Source organism: Tupaia chinensis, unplaced genomic scaffold (genome assembly GCF_000334495.1).
Source record: "Tupaia chinensis unplaced genomic scaffold, TupChi_1.0 Scaffold144814_1, whole genome shotgun sequence".
In the NCBI taxonomy this organism is placed as follows: Eukaryota; Metazoa; Chordata; class Mammalia; order Scandentia; family Tupaiidae; genus Tupaia; species Tupaia belangeri.
The window spans coordinates 881095-902174 of NW_006204675.1; the positions used below are offsets into that span (position 1 = coordinate 881095).

General features: G+C 37.8%; 1 protein-coding gene across 1 annotated transcript in view; it reads left to right on the forward strand.

Moving 5' to 3' along the window:
- The window catches only part of LOC102494379 (lysine-specific demethylase 5C), a 57391-nt gene extending 44844 nt beyond the window's left edge, over positions 1–12547 (forward strand). The window contains exon 28 of the mRNA XM_027767868.1: positions 12102–12547. Coding sequence (XP_027623669.1) covers positions 12102–12197 — 96 coding nt within the window. The 3' untranslated portion in view covers positions 12198–12547. The remainder of the gene's footprint in view (positions 1–12101) is intronic.
- Positions 12548–21080: the final 8533 nt, after the last annotated feature.

A 21080-nucleotide genomic window follows, 5' to 3' on the forward strand; every position in this document is an offset into this window, starting at 1 on the left:
GTGCTGGTCCCAACCTTTTTTTTTTTTTTTTTTCATATGTGATTGAATTTGAGTCCTAAATCTGATTGAGTTGAGCATGAACAAATTATTTTACCTCTTTCAGCTTCTCTTGTTCCTTAAAATGACAAGTATGATTTAATAGGCGATGTCATGCCACAATCTCTTCTCCACTTTTCTTTCCTTTCAGGATTTTGGGCACACATGCACATGTACCTGGTATGGTTTTCATGCTATTAGGTCTGGTACGTGAACCACAGAGTCAGCTATGTGAGATCTGATTGCCTTAACCACTATGTCACAGAGACAGCCTAACAATAAATTATCTATTTTTCAATAAAGAGATAGCCTAAAGTCAAAACATTTGTACACCTTTTCCTAGGTCACCTCTTATAGTTGTTGGATCTACATTAATTTTACTTGAGAAAGTTTTGACACTTTTAAAGCACATCCAAAGATGTAGCATTGGAACCAGCAGATTGTGTGATGGTAACATCACTGGTCTCCCCCATAGTCAACTGTTCGAGTGCCTGACCTGGCAGCTTAAAACTCATGCCAGGAGTTAGTGTAATGACTATGTTGCTGGACTCCCATGTAGTTGACTGCAGATCAAGTCCCCGACCTGGTGACTTAAACTCACTCTGGGTGCATGCGAATGCATGCCCAGGATCCCGAGAGGAGAATGGAGGAGAAAGAGTTGTGGCATGACTATCCCCCGGGGGGGTGAATTCTCACTTTGTCTCTCTCTCTCTCTCTCTTTGTCTGGCAAGCGCATGTGCCCTAAAACAAGAACCTCTCCAAAAACACGCACACACACAAAAGAAAATAAAACTCATGCTAGGCGCATGTGCATGAGTGCCCAAAATCCTGAGAGGAGAATGGTGAAGGGATTGGCAAATCCCATGTAAAGGGTGATTTCTCACTTGCTGTCTCTCTTTCTCTTCCTCTTTCTCTCCAGCCTGCATGTGTGCTGTATAGCAAAAACTTCTATTAAAAAAAGATGTAGCATTGGGATCAGCAGTTAGCGTAATGGCTATGTCGCTGGACTCCCACGTAGTCAACTGGGTTTGAGTCCCAGACCCAGTGGCTTAAACTCACGCCGGGCCCATGTGCATGCATGCCCAAGATCCCGAGAGGAGAACGGAGGAGAAGGGATTGTGGCATGGCCATGGGGGTGATTTCTCGCTTTCTGTCTCTCTGTCTCTCTCTGTCTGGCGAGTGCACATGCCCTATAGCAAAAAAAAAAAAGAAAAAACTCAAAAAACAAAATAGATGTAGCATTGAGTTTTGTATAGAAATAATTTACCTTTTGATTAGCAGTTCATTAAGAAATAGAAAACTGGGGACCAGCAGTTAGTGTAATGGCTGTGTTGCTGGACTCACAGGTAATCAACCGCTATTTGAGTCCCAAACCCAGTGGCTTGAAACTCACGCCGAGCATGTGTGTGTGCATGCCCAAGATCCCTAGAGGAGAAGGGATTGTGGCATGGCCATCCCCCCTGGGGGGTGATTTCTCACTGAGGGGTGATTTCTCGCTTTCTATCTCTTTGTCTGTTTCTGTCTGTCTGGCAAGCGCACGTGCCCTATAGCACAAAATCTTTAAAAAAAAAAAATAGAAAACTGTAGTAAAATCTTAATTTCTCAAGGTATTCTGTATTCTTGGAGGTAGTAATTCTCATTCAAAGCAAAATTTATTTTGATTAAAAAAATGGAACTAAGTGATCTTAGTCTTTTCTTGCTACAGAACTAAAAACCTTATATAGGTTAATCTATGAACAGCATAAATTTTATTGATCAGTTGGTATTGCCAAAGTGTACAGCTTGTTCTTTGCTTAGCAGCAGCCCAAGCTCTGCCTGGACCCACTTGAGTCCCAGTTAGGACAGACAGAGGTATTGCTATGGAATTGAGCAAAGCAGAGACTTGAAGAAGCCCTCAATAGTCCTAAGGTCCTGGGCTCCTCTTTTGATACCATTCTGCCTTCAGGGTCTTAATTCTGTAGTCTTGTGATGAGACTTTAAGGGTCATTTCATTATTTTGAGGAAAAACCTCTCCGTCTGTCTCTCCTCTTTCTCTCTTTTTGGTGAACACATATACCCTATAGCAAGAAGAATTAAAAAATGTCTTTTTTCAATAGTTTTCAGAAAGAAACTTCTCATTTCACTCTACAACTTCATTAGAACTGCCTTTATTGTATATTTCTGCCAGCTTTCTTACTGCTTACATGGTCAGTGGCTTTCTCTCACCTCTCCTGTTCATGTTATGTCATGACTTTTCCAACAACCCAATACATCCTCACCAGAATTGCCCTATATGGCTTATTTATGCTAATTCAGACTTTTTCTAACCTGTTTCTACATATTTTTTAAAGCCTTTACCCATAAATCCATATTTTCAGTATTTGTGACAGCAACACTGCACTCTGGATACCAATTTCTGCCTTTGCCCTCTCTAGCTGCTATAACAAAACACCTCAGAATGAGTAATTTATAAATGGCATAAATTACTGGTCACAATTATAGTGGCTAGGAAGTTCAAGATTGAAGCACTAGCAGGTTGGTTGTTTTGTGAGGCACCAGACTCTGCTTCTAGCATAACATCCTACACACTACTGGCCTCATGTGGTAGAGGGTAGAAGGGCAAAGGGGTCATGTTCATTCACTACAGCCTTTGTGTACAGTCACTTTTTTATTATTAATAATCATAAATACCTGAGACTAGGCAGTTCTAATAGAGGCTCTAATATCTAAAGTCTTAAGAGTCTCTAATAGACCAATAGTTAAAAGTCTTAAGAGTCTCTAATAGATAAAAAGTCTTAAGAACATGAGAACTGGCATCTGGCTGGCTTTTGATGCTATGTACAACATGGTCAAGAGAAGCAGATACATCCATAGCTGCATGCAGAAACAGGGAGGAAAGACAGTCATTTCCAATTCCTCCGTTTCTCTCCCATAATTCTAGCTGACCAGTGCCATCTGTAGACCTGGTCTTTTAAAGTTTTAATACTTCCCACAGCCCATACTCTGGGATCTGTGCTTCCAACATGCAAAACTTTGAGGGACAAGTTAACCAGACCATAGCAGTCGCTGACCTCATGAGGGCCCCACTCTCATGGATTTTATCACTTCCTAATGACCTCACTTCTTAATACTATCATATTAGGGTTTAGGTTCTAACATATTTCAGAAGGGACACAAACATTTAAATTATATATCAAACTATCATGTTTGTGGGAGGGCAAGTAGGGTATTGCCATTCTAATTTGAATAAAAATACATAAAAATAGGGAACCAGCAGTTGGCATAATGGCTATGTCACTGGACTCCCACATAGTCAACCGCGGTTCGTGTCCCGGACCCAGTGGCTTAAAACTCAGCCGGGCGCGTGTGCGTGCGTGCCCAAGATCCCAAGAGGAGAATGGAGGAGAAGGGATTGTGGCATGACCATCCCCCCTGAGGGGTGATTTCTCCCTTTCTGTCTCTAATGTGTGTCTGTCTGGCGCGCGCACGCACCCTATAGCGGAAATCTCTCCAAAAAAAAAAAAAAAAATACATAGAAATAATGATATTTAGATACAGGAAAGTAAAGTTCATGATCTTCTGAATACTGCTTTGCTTTCAGATGAGTAATACAATGAACAACTATGAACTTCAAACACCTTTTTTTTTTTTTGGAAAGGTTTTTGCTATAGGGCATGTGCTCTCGTCTGAATGATAGAGACAGACAGAGGGATAGAAAGCGAGAAATCACCACGCAAGGGGGATGGCCACACCGCAATATCTTCTCCATTCTCCTCTCGGGATCTTGGCCATGCCACACACATGGCGCCCAACGTGAGTTTAAGCCACCAGGTCTAGGACTTGAACCACGGTCAGCTACCTGGGAGTTCAGCAACATAGCCATTACACTAACTGCTGGTCCCAAACACCTTATATTTTTACACTCTGTATATATTGTCTCTGTTTTATACCTGTATTTAATCACCAACAGTTCTAGCTCATCTGTTTTTTTTTCAATTTCTTTAAACATAAACAACATGTATATCTCCTCTAAATACACTGAACTACATGTATATCTCCTCTAAATACACTGAAATCTAATCCCCAATTTGACAGTTTTAGAAGGTGGGTCTGGAAATATAATTAGTGTCCTTATAAAGAGAGGTTTCTTTCTCTTTACACCAAATGAGGACCCACTGTAGTTCAGTGTCTACAAAGCCTACCTTCACCTTGAATTTACTACCACTTTTGTCTTTAACTTTCCAACCTTCAAAGTCTTCTATTGCTTTTGAGGCCAGCGAATGGTGTGGTATTTAAGATGCGAGACTCCTACATGGCCAATTGTGGTTCAAGTCCTGGATCTGGGAACTTGAAAATCATGCCACATGCATGTGTGTGTATGCTCAAAATCCCAGGAGGAGAATGGAGGAAAAGAGATTGTGGTATAGCCTCTGAGGGGGTGGCAGGAGGTGCTGCAGTTTCTCACTTTCCCTCTTTCTGGCTGTGGCAGCACATGTGCCTTAGGGCAAAAACTTAAAAACAACAAACTATCTGTTGTTTATAAGCCACTAGCCTTGGTAGTTTGTTACAACAGCCTGAACAGACTTAACACATTACCTGTAATTGTTTCACTGTTCATAAAGTGTAAATGTAAATTCTTTAGTTAATTCCAACTTTTCATTTATTTCTCAAAAAAAAAAAAAATACCAAACACTACAGGTAATAATGTAAAAGTAAAGGAAATCATTTAAAATTACTTTCCTTGGGACCAGCAGTTAGCATAATGGCTGTGTCGCAGAACTCCCATGTAGTTGACTATGGTTTGAGTCTCAGACCTGGTGGCTTAAACTCACACTGGGCATGTGTGCCCAAGATCTCAAGAGAAGAATGGAGGAGAAGCGATGGCAACATGTCCATCCCCCCTGGGTGCTGATTCTCACTTTCTGTCTCTCTGTCTCTCTCTGTTTCTCTCTTGTCTTTCTGGCAAGCGCACACACCCTATAGCAAAACCTCTCTCCCCCCCACCCCCAAAAAAAAATATTGCTTGTTTTAATTGATTGTTGTTTCTCACTATCCTCAAGACTTTGAGTAAGTTTCTTTTCAAAAATATAGGGCAACTCATTTTCCAGGACACTTTTCGTCTTGGGAGTTCTGTTTTGCCTTCCCTCTCTTAATAAACTCCCTGCTTTGCTATACTACATTCTGTCTGCGTCACTAATTTTTCTGACCATGGGACAAGAACCTGTGTCTCACTGCAAGTGCTGGACCTGATCACCCCCATGCCCCTGCATTCCTCTGTCATATTTTGGTACACTGGTAGAAATCATCTTGGCTCCCCTTCCTCACTTCAGAAAGGTAAGTAAAGCAGATGTTGTAACTTTTTTTTTTTCCCTAACACATTCTCATTCCTAGCAAAAAATTCTATCCAAAAAATTGGGCCTCTGTCAGCCAGCTAAAAACCAACAGGGTGGCTGCAACTCTTGAAAACATAGAGGATAGGCTTGCCAAGAAATGGCCATAGGATCCCCCACTGTTGGCTATAGCAATGTCAACTGGTTCATGACTTGGTTTCCTTTCTGGAATGTTTTCTATTGCATAATAAGGTACATAGTCTCAGGGCAATTGCTGACTCATGCTAGGGCTACTCTCTAGTGCATCATAAAGGCCCTGGGAATCTGAAACCTACCCCAATTGCCTGTCTGGGTACCAGAGAGCAGATTTTCTTTCCTTCAGGTTTTTCTCTTATTAGCTGTTTGGGGAATGTTCTTCTGGACATGCTTGGTCCCCATAACTGATGATTGCTGCAACACGTTGAAGAGAGTCAAACTGCCTTTTGCATACCCTGTGGACCTACAGGGTTCTGGCACTCAGGACTCCACCTGTTGTGTGACAGAAACTAGATGTCTCAGAGCAATTCAAAGTGCTGTCTCAGGGCAGCTTTCTGGGGACACTAAAAGGCTCTGAGACTTTAAGTTCTCTGCCTGATGGAGGTGTCAGAAGGAGTTTCCCTGTTTCACTCATGTCCCGTGTGTTTCTTTATAAAGGTCTAATAAAAAATGAGGAGATCTTTTTTCTCTAAAATTCTCAGCAAAAATCACTTTTCTTTATCCCCCTCATACTGACCAAACAATACTCAGAGCAAAATATGCCTTAGGTCAAATAATTGGGACTCTACCTTCAGCATGGTAGAGGCCCACATGGTGTCAATTACTGTTGAAAGGATCATATAATAATGTCCTTGCAAAGCTAGTTTTTCTCTTCGTTGTCTCTGATGGAAATAGTTGCTTATAGGCCCTTGAGGCCCTACTTAACTGCCCTATTTCTTGGTTCCCACATCACAGTGTTCTATATCACCTATTCATTTTCACTGGATTGGGGGCCATTCCAAGTATGTCCTAAGTTAACAAGTCTTTATTAATTTACACTTCAAATCATAGATAAATAGGATATACAGAAATTAAGGAAAAGGTGACTAGAGGGTTAATGGTAAATGCAGCCACAAGAAATATGACATCTGATTATGAATTTGATGGCAAATAGGGTCTATACCCACAACTCTTGGGCCAAATTTGAAACTTAACCTGACATCCTAGATTATTCCTTATTCCCCCTTTGGCTCAGACCTCTCTTAGGAAAGTGACAACCCTTTTGTGTAGAGATTTACAATTTCCTTTAGTTTTATAACTTGATAGGGAAATACATAGGTCATACCTAAGTCCACCCCAAATGGAAAATAAATTTTAAAAATTTTCCCCATTTAAAAAAACTTAAGAATTTTTCTTTTTCCATTTGTCCCTCTCTTAGAGATCCAAAATCAGTGGATGGAATCTGGTCCTCTAGTCTTTTAACCTATTCACCTCCCCTCAAGATTCACTTGGCTGACCTCTCAGGGCTCTCTGGCTGCTTTGAACCATTCCCATTTGAATTCTTTTCATAGTTATTCCACCTTGAGACAGATCTTGATAATGTTCACTCCAATTTTAACTAGTTGCTCAGGGAATATTTGAGGGAGAGGGAGACCTAATTGGTGGAGAATGTATCTTGGTAGCATTTTTCTTTTTAGCCTTTCCAGAGTTCACTATTCCCCTTTCCTTAGGACAGATGGGATGATAAATGAGAACATTTGCCCAAAACCACCTACCTCATTGAATAGACACTCATGGAAAATGTTGAAATTCCTTACATTCATACCTTATGGACTCACTGTGACCATATGATTATAAATATCAGATCTTTCTTATTTTTTTTTTTATTAATAGAAAGATACCCTCTACTTATACCTCCATTTTATCAACCTGTGCCCTCACCTCCTCCACCTGCATCTCCATCTCAACCTCAAAACTGCTCCTAGTACACAGGCTTCAGGAATTTTCTCATCCTTGGACCTTCTTAAGTAATAGGCACACCCATCTCTATTTCAAGCAAATCTCTGTCCACTGCATTCATGATGACTCTGTAAAGGGTTTCTTTTTAAATTCTTTTCCCATATCAGGAAACAACATAACCCTGTTGGTCTTTCATGTAGACAAGTTAATTTGTTTTGTAGACTCACAGTGGAGACAGATTTCCAATATTTCAATTAAATAGGATTTTAAAAATATGTTTTCTAAGCTCTCTTTTCTGACTCTGGATGGGAAACTGCCTGTCAGGTACTAGTACCTCTACAATGCATCCTGATACACAGGCTCCTCTGACCCTCCGCCTCTAAAGAAAAAACACCTTATCATTTATACCCCAACTTGGTGAATACAAATTGGCAGATAATGATGTTCAACAGATTTCTTTGTAAATGCCTAGAATAATGAAGAGAATTTCAAATTTCATCCATCTAGGAAAGCTCAGAGCCTACCAGTCTCCTCAGACTGATATATAAGAGCTAAAGATCTATAGCCCTGCTAGCTCCACAGACTTCCCCACATATTCTTGCACTATATGATAAACATTTTCTCTTAAGACTGACTTGGTAGATTCTTTTTCTGACATTACTAATATATACCTGGGCTTCAACATGTTTCTTTGGCTTTTGAGCAAATACCAAAAAGAGTAATCTAAGACCTGCTAACTTAGGGTGGAACTGGGAGTAGCTAAAGGTATTCAAATTTATTTAAATATTGTGTCAAAGCCTGAGATAAGAGATTAGTCTCTAAGGGTTAACTTCTACCATTTCCTTAGAAGGAAAAAGAAAAATATATTTAAAAAGCAAACAAAACTTTTAAAAGTTTGGTTATGATCTCTTGTTTGCCTGTGTATGCATACATGTTACACATGTAGTATGTCTTTGTGCTAAAAGGCCTTACAAAATCCATTCAATTTGTTTTATGAAAGAGAGCACTGATACAAATTAAATGTGTGTTTTTAAAGTTCATTTGACTTAAGTAAATAAGCCAGCTTCAAATATGGTAAAGAAAAAGTTTAATAAGTGAAAACTTTCAAGATTTCCAACACATTTTGTTCAGGTTTTTAATCGGGATACATCATGTTTATCTTAATATTGTTGGTTTAATGAGACAACTTGTATTAATGTGTTATATGTTGCATTTTAACACATGGTGGATATGTAGCAGGGAAATGGATTCATGACTAGCTTTTTCTGGCTTTAGTTTTGGTGCCACAAGACAATTTAACCTTTTCATCCTAAGGTGCTTGGACCATTTAACATCCATTTTCAGCTGACAGTTAAGTATTTAAGTTTTTCACTGTCTTTGACAAGGCTTTTCCCCTAAATCAAGTTGTAACTTAAGTTGTTTGACCTCAAAATAACTTTTGATGTTTAGAGAGGGCCCCTGAAACATCTTAAAGAGAAATGTTAAGTCAATCAGGCTCATTTTATATGTTAAATTATAATGGGGAGCATTTTCAAATTAAGTAATTTTAATTTTCTTTTCATTCTGTTTGAGTTATATGTTCATATATACATTGTGGTCCAAAATGATTGCGATTGCCAGAACTCTATGATATGATTATCTTAAATCATGTTGTACATTATTTTGTTAAACTGGTGTATGTATAGCCAAATTTCTCTGGCAGATTTAAGTTCTTGGCAAATCTTTTCTTTTTTATGGAGAGCTTTTTGCTATAGGGCACCAGACAAAGAGAGACAGAGAGATAGAAAGTGAGAAATCAGCCCCCGGGGGGATGGCCACGCTGCAATCCCTTCTCCTCCATTCTCCTCTTGGGATTTTGGGCACACATATACACATGCCTGGCATGAGTTTAAGCCTCTGGGTCCGGGACACGAACCGTGGTTGACTACATGGGAGTCCAGTGACGTAGTCATTATGCTAACTACTGAACCCCCAGTTCTTGTCAAATCTTTATCTATGATAGATTTGTCCAGGGATAATTATTTTAATTTTAATGCCTTTTAATGTCTTTCTAAAAATTTTTTGTATATAACTATAATCCTAATAGACCTAACATGTTAGGTCTTTAAGGAAATTCACAAAGAGGATGGAAAGAGGATATATTCTTATAAGTAAAGTTTTCTTACAATATAATCATTTAACTGGGTAAAAAATATTTGCATTTTTCATAGAGAAACTTGGTTTTCTGACTACTAAACCAGCCATTAAGCAGAATCAAGATTAACCGAAAGCAAGGAAATATGTGATATAATTGCATGCCAACTCAGTCACTAACAGTCATTAAACTATGTAGTACTTTCTCCTAGTGTCTAAGATCAAGTAATATGTTGAAATATGTACTTTAAGTAAATTCCATGAGCTTGATTTAAGCAAATTACTTGTTATGGGTAAATTAATAAACAATGTGATGTACTTGAATTAAAGAGTAAAATTAGTAATCCAGTGTTAAGTATGAGAGCATGACTGCCTGGTTCTGAGTCCTTATACCTCCCATTATTAAGGTTTTGTGCTTTGATTATTCCTATTAATATTTTAGATTTTATAAGAATGACAGATATTGGACTGGTCTAATAATAAGATTATTCAGTTCTACATTGAAAAATTCTTTAGTAAGTTTTTGCTGTTTGTACATGTTCATTAGTTCATTAGTTTATATAGGCTAACAGTTAAGATTGCCAAAAGAAATAAAAAATTCTGGTCAAGGGACCAGCAGATGTCATAATGGTTACATTGCTGGACTCCCTCTCCCATGTAGTTGATTGCCATTCAAGTCCTGGACCAGTGGCTTAACCTCATGCTGGGCATGTGTGCATTTGTGCCCAAGATCCTGAGGAGAATAGAAGAGAAAGGAGTGTGGCATGGCCATCCCCCTGAGGGGATTTCTCACGTTTCTGTCTCCCTCTCTCTCTCTTTCTGGTGAGCACATGCAACCTATAGCAAAAACTTCTCAAAAAAGAAAAGAAAGAAAAAAGTTTGGTCAATATGGATATATGTAGTAGTAAATACAAGGGTACAAGCTTAATAGCTCCTTCAACAGTATCAAATTGCCTAGGATGGGAGAGAAAAGAAAGAAACATGAGTACTTCGTCAGCCTCCAGACTAAAGTGCTTCAGCTTCCCCCTTGGCATGCTTGCTCTTCGAGCAGCAAAAGATCAGTTTAGAATGACCAGCCATCTTCACATGAGGCAGACATTCAGACAGCTCTATAATTAAGATACCAGGACTGGCTTTGGATGAGGCTTTGTACTGGGGACTAAAGCTAGGAAACCTCTTGTCCAGGAATCTGGTGGGATTGAATCTCAAGGCACAGTCTGTAATACTCAGCTGCTCTTTACAGAGTCTATTAGAGCTTAGGGTCTCTTAGTGTAGGATCTGACACCAATCAGAACACATCTAGAAAAATCCTCAGGCAATTATTTGAACAGAATCCTAACCTGTTTCCTGGCTTTAAGCAAAGTTCTTTGGCATTTCTTTAATTTAAGTTAAAACTGGTTTTCTTAGTAGCAACAAGTGAACTCACCTTTGAAAGTAGTTAGGTTATGTAGGAAATTGTGTGATCAATGCAATGTGGGTGGGAAGGGAATGGAGGACAATTTTGGACACCGGAGGTGGTGTGAGAGGAGGGTGGGAAGGGACAGAGGGTCAGAAAGAGGGGTGGAAATAATTCTAGGAACTAGAATTGGCCTAGGGAAGGAATGTAAATTGAGTTACAAAAAAAAAAGTTTCAGGAAAAAAAAATATATCTATTCAATGACTGCAGTAGGATATGTAGCCCCAGCTAGGTGCTACTTTATAGGATGCGTAAAGTTAGACTTGTGTTCATGGAAATGTGTGTGTCACCTGTGTTTGCTATGAGGGTATTTGGATTGATTAGGGTCTTTGGTGATTCAATAAAATGTGGGGGGAAAACAGTATAGAAAGCAAACATAGATAGCAGAGACAGTGTGGGAAGAGAGTGGGAGGTGGCAGAGGGTAAGAGATAGGGAGCGAAGGATGGGGGGGGAAGCAAAACATACAGAAAACAAGAAATGGAAGATCACTTACTGACAATAACATGTTTGTTGTTGTGTTTGATTGAGACAATATACAGTATACTCTGGATGGAAAATCTCATTTTGTATGCTGTAATGATGTACAGTGAATGAATTCAAATAAATAAATTGAAAAAAAAATCCTCAGGTAATTCAGGACAATGTTATAACAAATTGAAAATTCACCTTAATCTTTTATTTAACTTTTACTTAAAGAGCATACAAGATTCACTTTTGGTAATTCTGAAGGCTGGGAAGATCATTGGCACCGGCACTCCAATAGAGAGGCCTCATCACATATATAAAATATTTGTTTCTACTCCAAAGTTTGAGTTTTTTGTTTCACAGATTACCTCTTTAACTAGCAAACAGATATATGAAAACAAGTTGTAAAAATTTGTTCATAATTTGGCACAATAAAGCACTAGAACAAAGTGCGTTGGCACAGGCATTCCATTAGAGAGGGCAAGTTACGTGTATATAAAGCATTTGCTTCTACTCCAAAGTTTGTGATTTTTCTTTCCACAAGTTACCTTTGTAACTGTCAAGCAAGCAGATATACAGAAAGAAACATACAGTAATTTGTATATAATTTTGCACAGCAAACCACTAGAACAAAAGTTCTTTGGCATAAGCATTCCACTAGAGAGGCATATTACCTGTATAAAGCACTTGTTTCTATGCCAACATATGTGCTTTTTTCATTCCACAGACTACCTTTGTAACTGGCAAACAGGCAGATATACAGAAAGAAGCATGTAAGAATTTGAAGAAGTACACCCAGAAGACTTTTGGGTGGGTGGGTTGATAGGTGGCAACAGAGTCTAGAATTTGTTAGGTTATTTTTATTACTAGAGATGATAATGAATATTTAACAGTGGTAGGTCATAGTTTGAATTCTAGGACTTTTTCTGTGCTTTTGCTTCTCTTTCACAGACAATTTGAGGAATTTTATTATCTGCACATGCCTAATGTGAGCCTTGTAGACAGGAGTATCCTAATTTTAAATAACTGCCCAATTAGTTTACTGAAAATCAGGATGTTGACCAAAGTCTCCAGTGAACACCTATCATGACTTTTAGCACATGCCTCTAGATAAACCTGGATCTATGTCTCTCTCTGTCTGGCTGCGAGCGCACACGCCCTACAGTGAAAATCTCCCCCCCCCCAAAAAAAATCAGTTGGCTATATATTTTGGGGTTTATATCTGGGGTCTCCATTCTATTCCATTGGTCCACATATCTATTTTTATGCCAATACCAATCTGTTTTGATTATCACAGATTTGTAATATATTTTGGGTTAATGAGAGAGATGCCGCCTTCACTGTTCTTGAACAGGATTGCTTTGGCATTATGGGATCTTTTATGACTCCACAAAAATTCTGTGATTGGCTTTTTTAGATCTGTGCAAAAAGTCTCTTGTAATTTTATAGGATGTGCATTAAATATGTAGAATAATTTGGGTAGAATTGCTATTTTGATTTTATTCTCCCAAACAATGATACATTTCTCAATATTCTTTCCAATTTTTTCTTTTTAAAAATGTTTTATCATTTTCCTCATAGACATCTATGACTTCCTTGGTTAGATTTATTCCTAGGTATATTACAGTTTTTTTGTTTTTTTTTTTTTGAGAGAGATTTTTGCTATAGGGCGCGTGCGCTCGCCAAACAGAGAGAGACATAGAGACAGAAAGCGAGAAATCACCCCCCACGGGGGATGGTCACGCCACAATCCCTTCTCCTCCATTCTCCTCTCGGGATCTTGGGCACACACGCACACACGCCCAGCGTGAGTTTTAAGCCACCGGGTCCGGGACGTGAGCCGCGGTTGACTACGTGGGAGTCCAGCGACATAACCATTACGCTAACTGCTGGTTCCCCAGTTTTTGTGGCTATGGTAAGTGAGATTACTTTCTTCAGTCTGCCTCTGTCTGCTTGCTGTTTGTATATAGAAATGCTGTAAATTTGGAACCAGCAGTTAGTGTAATGGATGTTTTGCTGGACTCTCATGTAGTCGACCACAGTTCAAGTCCCAGGCCCGGTGGCTTAAACTCATGCGGCCAAGTATTTGTGCATCCAAGATCCTGAGAGGAGAATGGAAGAGAAGAGATTGCAGCATGACCATCACCCCTCTGGGGGATTTCTCAGTTTCTGTCTGTCTCTATCTTTCTGGCTAGCTCACACACCGTGTAGCAAAAAGGCACAAAAAAAAAAAAAAAAGAAAAGAAAGGAAACTATAGATTTTTCAAGTTGAGTCTGTATCCTGCCACTTTACTGCATTCATTTATTATTTCCTGAAGTATTTTCATGGATACTTTTGGATATTCTATGTATACAGTCATGTCATCTGCAAATAAAGAAAATTTTACCTCTTTTTTTTCCCCATTTGAAAGCCTTTTATTTTATTCTCCTATCTGATAGCATTGTGTAGGATTTCCTGCAGAATATTGAAAAGGTATGTAGAAAATGGGCAGCATTGTCTTGTACCAGTTTCTAGTGGAAAAGCTCTCAGCTTTTTTCATTTAGTATAATTGTTAGCAATAGGTTTTTCATAGGTGGCTTTTACTGCGTTGAGAAATGACCCTTCTATCCTAATCTTACTAAAAGTCTTAATTATGAAGGGATGTTGTATTTTATTAAATGCATTATCTGCATTGATTGAAATGATCATATGTTTTTTTGTCTTTCTGTTAATATGGTGTATTTTGTTTATGGTTTTCCGTAAACTATTTTTCAACTCTGAAATAAGGCCTGCATAGTTGTAATTAATAGTCTTTTTTATGTTTTTGGATACAATTTACTAGTAACTTGAGAATTTTTGCATCTATATTCATTGGAAATATTGGTCTGCGGTTTTCCTTTCTTGTCATATTCTTATGTATTTATAAATGAGGGTGATGGATTCATAAAATGAGGCTTCATAAAATGAATTTAGGAGAGTCCCTTCCTTTTGGTCTTTTGAAATAGCTTGAGTAGTATGGAGATTACCTTTCCTTTAAAAGTTTTGTAGAATTCAGAAGTGAGTCCCTCAGGACATGCTTTTTTTTTTTTTTTTCTTAAGCCTATTTATTACAGATTCAGTCTTATTTCTTATTATTGGTCTTTACAGGCTTTCTAAGTCCTCCTGAGTCAATCTTAGGTTTTATGTGTCCAGGAATTTACCCATTTTATGCAGGTTTTCTTGTTTGTCGGTGTATAGAGGCTCATAGTATCCTTTAATGATGTTTTATATTTCTATTATGTCTGTTGTAATACTGCTTGTTTCATTACAAAATTGATTTATCTGACTTTCTCTCTTGTTAATTAGTCTAGCTGATGGTGTATCAGTCTTGTTTATCTTTTCAAAGAACCAGCTTTTGCTTCTATTTATTCTCTGTATAGTTTATTTTTTTAATTTCATTTATTTCTACTAAAATATTTAATATATCTTTTCTCCTGGCTCATTTTAGATATTTTTGTTGTTTTTCCAGTGATCTGAGGCATGATATTAGGTTGTTCACTTGCTAACTTTCTATCTTTCTTTCTGTACACTAATTGCTGTGAACTTCACTCTTATGACTGTTTTGCAGTGTCCCATAGATTATGGACATGTGTGCACTCATTATCATTTGTTTCCATGAATCTTTTGATTTCAGTCATAAGGTCTTCAGTAGTTGTGACATTTAGAAGTAGATTATTTTGTTTGCATGTATTTATGTATTTTGGGGGATTTTCCCTGAAATTAGTAAGTTAAATTCCATCATGGTCAGAGCAGTTGCTTGATATAGTATCTGTTTCTTTGAATCTGTAAAGTCTTGTTTTGTGATCTTTATGTTTCAGTCTTCAAGAAGATTCCAAAGAAGGGTGAGAAAAATGTATATTTTGTGGATTTTGGATGGAAAGTTCTATAGATGTCTGTCAAGTTCCTCTAATTTATGGTATCATTTCAGTCCTGAATATTTTTCTTATTTTTGTCTTGTAGATCTGTCTAAAGGAGATAATGAGGTGTTGAGGTCCCCAACAGTTAGTATTTCTTTCTATCTCTCTTTTAGATTTAATAGTCTTTCCTTCACATATTTGGGTGCTCTGAATTAGGTGCATAGATATTAATAAGTGTTTTCCTGACCTTTGGGTAGATACCCAGGAGTGAGATTGTTGAATCATATGGTAGTTCTACTTGTAGGTCTTCAAGGGATCTCCATACTGTTCTCCACAGGGCTGAACCAATTTACATTTCCACCAGCAATGTAGGACAGTTTCTCTTTCACCACATCCCTGCCAGCACTTACTTTTTTTTTTTTTTTAAACATCGTCATTCTCACTGGGGTTAGGTGGTATCTCATTCTGGCTTTGATTTTAAGATGATGAATATTGAGCATTTTTGTGTAATTTTTAAGTGTTCATATGTCTTCCTTAGTTGTTTATTCTCATTTTCTCTTTTTTCAAGTGGGTTGATCATATTTTTTTTCAGGTAAGCCACTTGAGTTCCTTGTGTATTCTGGTTGTCAGTCCTTTATCTGAAGCATAGTGTACAAAAATATTCTCTCAAGCCAGGGCTGTCAATTCACACTAATTACTGTGTTTTGCCATCCAGAAACTTCTTAATCTGATGTAATTCCACTTGTCTGTTTTTAGGATTGTCTTGGTTGTTTTTGTTGTCTTATTTCTATTTGTCTGTCTTTAGTTTTCTTGGGATAGCACTTTCTTTAGAATTTTTTGAAAAGCAGTCAGGAATTGGCAAATTCTTTCAGTTTTTGTTTACCTGAGAATATCTCCATCTTTCTTTTATGAAGGATAATTCTTGATTAAAGTTATTTTTTATTTAATAGTTTGAATATATTTTCCTATTCTTTTTTTACTTTCATTGTTTTTGATATGAGAGGTCATTGTTTGCCTGATGGAATAACCTTTGTAAGTTATATGATGGTTCTCTCTTGCCAATTAATTTTAGAATCTTATCTTTGTCTGTGGTTTTGAGCAGTCTGGCTATAAAGTGCCATAGAAAAGATTTTCTTCAGTTGATTGTATTTGGGTTCCTGCATATATTTTGGATCTTGATATTTGAATGCTCTCTAGGCTTGGGTAGTTTTTTTTTCCAGGATTTTATGGAATAGACTCCCAGTGCCGCTATTTTTTTACCTTCTGGTATACAGATAATTTGGATTTTATTATATGTAATGGAATCTAGTATTTCTTACATGTGATCCTCATTTTTATTAGTTGTTTTCCTTTATCTTTTTAGTGTTTTTTTTCAAGGTCAGAGGTTCTGTTCTCTTTATCAGAAATTCTGTCTTCTACATGGTCTAATCTGCTTTTTCTACTTTAAAGGGGGGTGTTTGATTTTCTGTATTACAGCTTTCATCTCTAACAGCTCGATTTGATTTTTTTTATGGTGTTTATTTGATTTTTCAAGTCACAAAATGACTTTCTCATCTCCTGTAGTTTATTGTCTTTTCTCTCGCATTTTCTGGAGTTCATTGTCTCTTTTCTCTTGCATCTCATTAATTTTTGCCACTATGACTACTCAGAATTACTTATGTGAAATTTTCATGAGTTCCATTGTATTGTCTGAGGATGAGGAGGAATTATTCTCTCTTAAGGGAGAGAGATTTTCTTGATTTCTCGTATTTGTTGTGCCTCTGTGGTAGTTTCTATCAGTCAGCTCATGGGTTATATACTTTTCTTCTCTGTGACCTGCACTTTTATTGCTTGGATTGTGTGTTCCAAATCCCTCCCAGATTCTGGAGTGAATGAATAATGTGTCCAGTTTCAAGGTGGCCTCTGAACTCAGTATGCATAGACGCAGGAGTAGAAATAAAGGCAGACCCAGGCCCAAGTTGGAACTAAGAGAGCACCTGGAGTGGATGAATGGGGCCCGCAGATCCAAAGCAGTCTCTGACCTCAGTCTACACTCTCACTTTCTAGAGCAGATGGATGAGGTGTGCAGATCCAAGGCAGTCTTTGGCCTTGGTCTGCCCACTTGCTCCTGCTATGCAGGGGCTGGTAAGAAGGCAGAGCAGAAGTTGGGAACAAGAGGACACCTGGAGTGGACAAAGAAATATCAGTCCAAGGTGATTTCTGGCCTCAGGTGTATGCTCCCTTTGCCACCCAGGAGCTGGGAAGAAAGGTGGCACTGAAATAGGAAGTAAAAGAGCTCCTGGAGCAGATAAATACAGAGTAGGTCCAAGGTGGTCTCTAGTCTCCATCCACACACTCACTTTTGCTGTGCAGGAACCAGGAAGAAAGGCAGGCAGGCTCTCTCCCTCCCTTCCTTCCTTCCTTTCTTTCTTTCATGTTTATTTATTCTATTTATCTATTTATTTAATTTCAATTTTTAATATATTCAATTATGTTATTTAGCTTCCAAAGTGAATATTCCCACTTGTGTACTTTTCTCACCAATCCAGTTGACAATACTATAAAGTTATCTTCCGTAGATTATAACCCAATTCTTTGTCCTATAAATGCTTTTCCTCTGTATTTTTCTCCTTAATGTTGTTCCTCAGCCCCTACTCCTTCACCCGCCCTCTCCCCACACTATATTTAGTATTCACAACTATTGACTATGTTTTCATATCCTTTAGTCATTCAGTTTCATTCAGAGTGTTGGACACTCAGTATATATTAAGTGGGGACATGAAATGTCTCTCCTTCGTAACCAGGCTTACTTCGCTCAGCAGTAAATCTTCTGAATTTAATCCACTTTCTGTCAAACTCCAGGATATTGTTCTTATGCCTGAGTAATAGTCCATAGAATATATGTGCCACAGTTTTTCAATCCATTCATGTGTTTGTGGGCATTTGGGTTGGTTACAAGCCTTAACACTTGTTAATCATGCTGCTATGAACATCAGTTTCCAAACACTTTTCTGATTAAGTATTATTGTGTCCTTTGAATAAATACCAAGGAGTTGGATTTCTGGACCAAATGGTATTTCTATTTGTAGATTTTTGAGGAATCTCTAAATTATTCTTCAAAGTGTCTGAACCAATTCATATTCCCAACAACAGTGTAAGAGTTTCTTTCCCTTTACCATACCCTCTCCAGCACTGATTATTTTTTTTATTTTATTAATCTTAGTCATTCTGACTGGGATTGGTGGACTCTCACCATAGTTTTGATCTGCATCTCCCTATCAATGAGGGATTTGAGCATTTTTTTAATAAGCCTTCTGACTATTTGTATGTCATCCTTGAGAGTGTTTTTTGAACTCATTCTTTCATCTTTTGATAGTGTTAGTCATCTTTTTTTGGGACAGCTGATTGAGTTCCTTGTGTATTCTGGTTATCAGTACCTTATCTGACACACAGTTTGCAAAAATATTTCCCATTCTGAGGACTGTTGATTCACACTAGTTACTGTGTCTTTTGCCAGGCAGAAATTTCATAAACTGATGTCATCCCATTTGTCTATTTTTGGGGATTATTGACTGTGCTTTGGGGGCATTATTTAAGAAGTATTTGCCTACCCCATTGTCTCCCAGAGTTTTCTCAGTGTCTTCCAGGAGCAGTTTTATACTTTGAGGTTTTAGGATTAGATCTTTGATCCTTTTTGAGTTGATTTTTGTCCATGATGAGCTGTAAGTGTTCAGATTTATTTTTCTGCAAGTGGATATCAATATTTTTTCAGCAATATTTGCCAAAGAGATTTTTATTTTCCCTACTGGACTGAGTGATACTCTTTGTCAAAAGATCAATTGGCTGTATATTTGGGAGTTTACTTCTGGAAAATATATTCTGTTCCATTGGTCCACGTGTCTTGTTTCTTTACCAATACCATGCGGTTTTGATTATCACAGCTTTGAAATATATTTTTGGGTGAGGGAGTGAGATGCTACCTATTCCACTCTTCTGCAGGATTGTTTTGGCAATACAAAGTCTTTTATGATTTTAGAGAAATGGTTTGATTATCTTCTAGATCTGTGAAGAATGTGTCTGGTACATTGATTGGGATTGTGTTAAATAGATACATTAATTTGGGTAGAATTTCTATTTTGATTATGTTAAGTTCTCTAATCCAGGAACAGAATATGTTTTCAATTTTTGTCTCATTTTCAATTTCATTTCAATTTCTTTTTTAGCTTCTCCTAATTTTCCTTGTGGAGGTCTTTAACTTTAACTTGGTTAGATGTATTCCTAGGTATCAGACTTTTTGTGGTTATCGTAAATAGAATCTTTTTTTTTTTTTTTTTTTTTTTTTTTGAACTATAGGGCACGTGTGCTCACCAGAAAGACAGAGACAGAAACAGAAAGTGAGAAATCACCCACCAGGGAGGATGGTCATGCCACAATCCTTTCTCCTCCATTTTCCTCTCAGGATCTTGGACACACTTGCACATGTGCCTGGCATGAGTGTAAGCCACCAGGTCTGGGACTCAAACCGGGGTCAACTAAATAGGAGTCCAGTGACATAGCCATGACGCTAACTGCTGGTCCCCGTAAATGGAATTTTTCAATTATCTTTTTCAGTTCGATCTCAATCTGCCTGCTGTTTGTATATAGAAATGCTATAGATTTTTGTATGTTGATTTTGTATTCTGCAATTTTACTATATTCATGTATTACTTCCAGGAATTATTTATATTTAATTTATTACTTTTTTTGTATATACATTCAATCACATTGTCTAGCTTACAATGTGAGCATTTCAATATGTGATCATTTCTCCCCAGTCCCACTGATCAAAATATCTTCATCCGATAACACCACACTTCCCCATCCTGTAACTGTTCTACCTCCATATCCCTTCTCCAAATGTCTTTCGTTAGGCCCCACTCTTCCACATACACCTCATCTGACAGTCACACCCATCTCTTGTGTTTATAGAACCATTAGTCAATCAGTTTCAGTCATAGAGTGCAGACATTCAATATATGTTAAGAGGGGACATATAATATTTCTCCTTCATAGCCTGGCTTGCCTCACTCAGCAGTAAATCTTCCATATTTTTCCATTTTCTGTCAAAAGACAGGGCTTTGTTGGTTTTTATGGCTGAATAGTATTCCATAGAGTATATGTGCCACAGTTTTTCAATCCATTCCTCCATTTGGGGGCATTTGGGTTGGTTCCATGACTTTGCAATCGTGAAATGTGCCGCAATAAACATTGATGAGCAAGCACTTTTCCAATGAAGAATTCTTCTGTCCTTTGGGTAGATATCAAGGAAGGGATTGCTGGATCATATGGTAGATCTATTTGTAGATTTTTGAGGAATCTCCAAATTACTCTCCACAGTGGTTGGACCAATTTACATTCCCACCAGCAGTGTAAGAGAATTCCCCTTTCAACACACCCCCCGCCAACACTTATCATTTTTTGTTTTTTTAATCTTAGACATTTTGACTGGGATTAGGTGGTACCTCATTGTTGTTTTTATCTGCATTTCCCTTACAATGAGGGATGTTGAACATTTTTTCATATGCCTTTTGGCCATTCATATGTCATCTTTACAGAGTGTGTTATTCAACTCCTCCCATCTTTTAATGGGATTGATCGTCTTTTTCCAAACAGTTTCTTTAGTTCCTTGTGTATTCTGGTTATCAAGTAGGGTTTCCGTTTCATATTTCTGCAGGTGGAAATCCAGTTTTTCCAGCACCACTTGCTGAAGAGGCTTTCCTTTTCCCACTGGACTGACTGCTACCCCTTGTCAAAGATCAATTGACTATGTTTGGGCATTTATTTCTGGGGACTCTATTCTGTTTCATTGGTC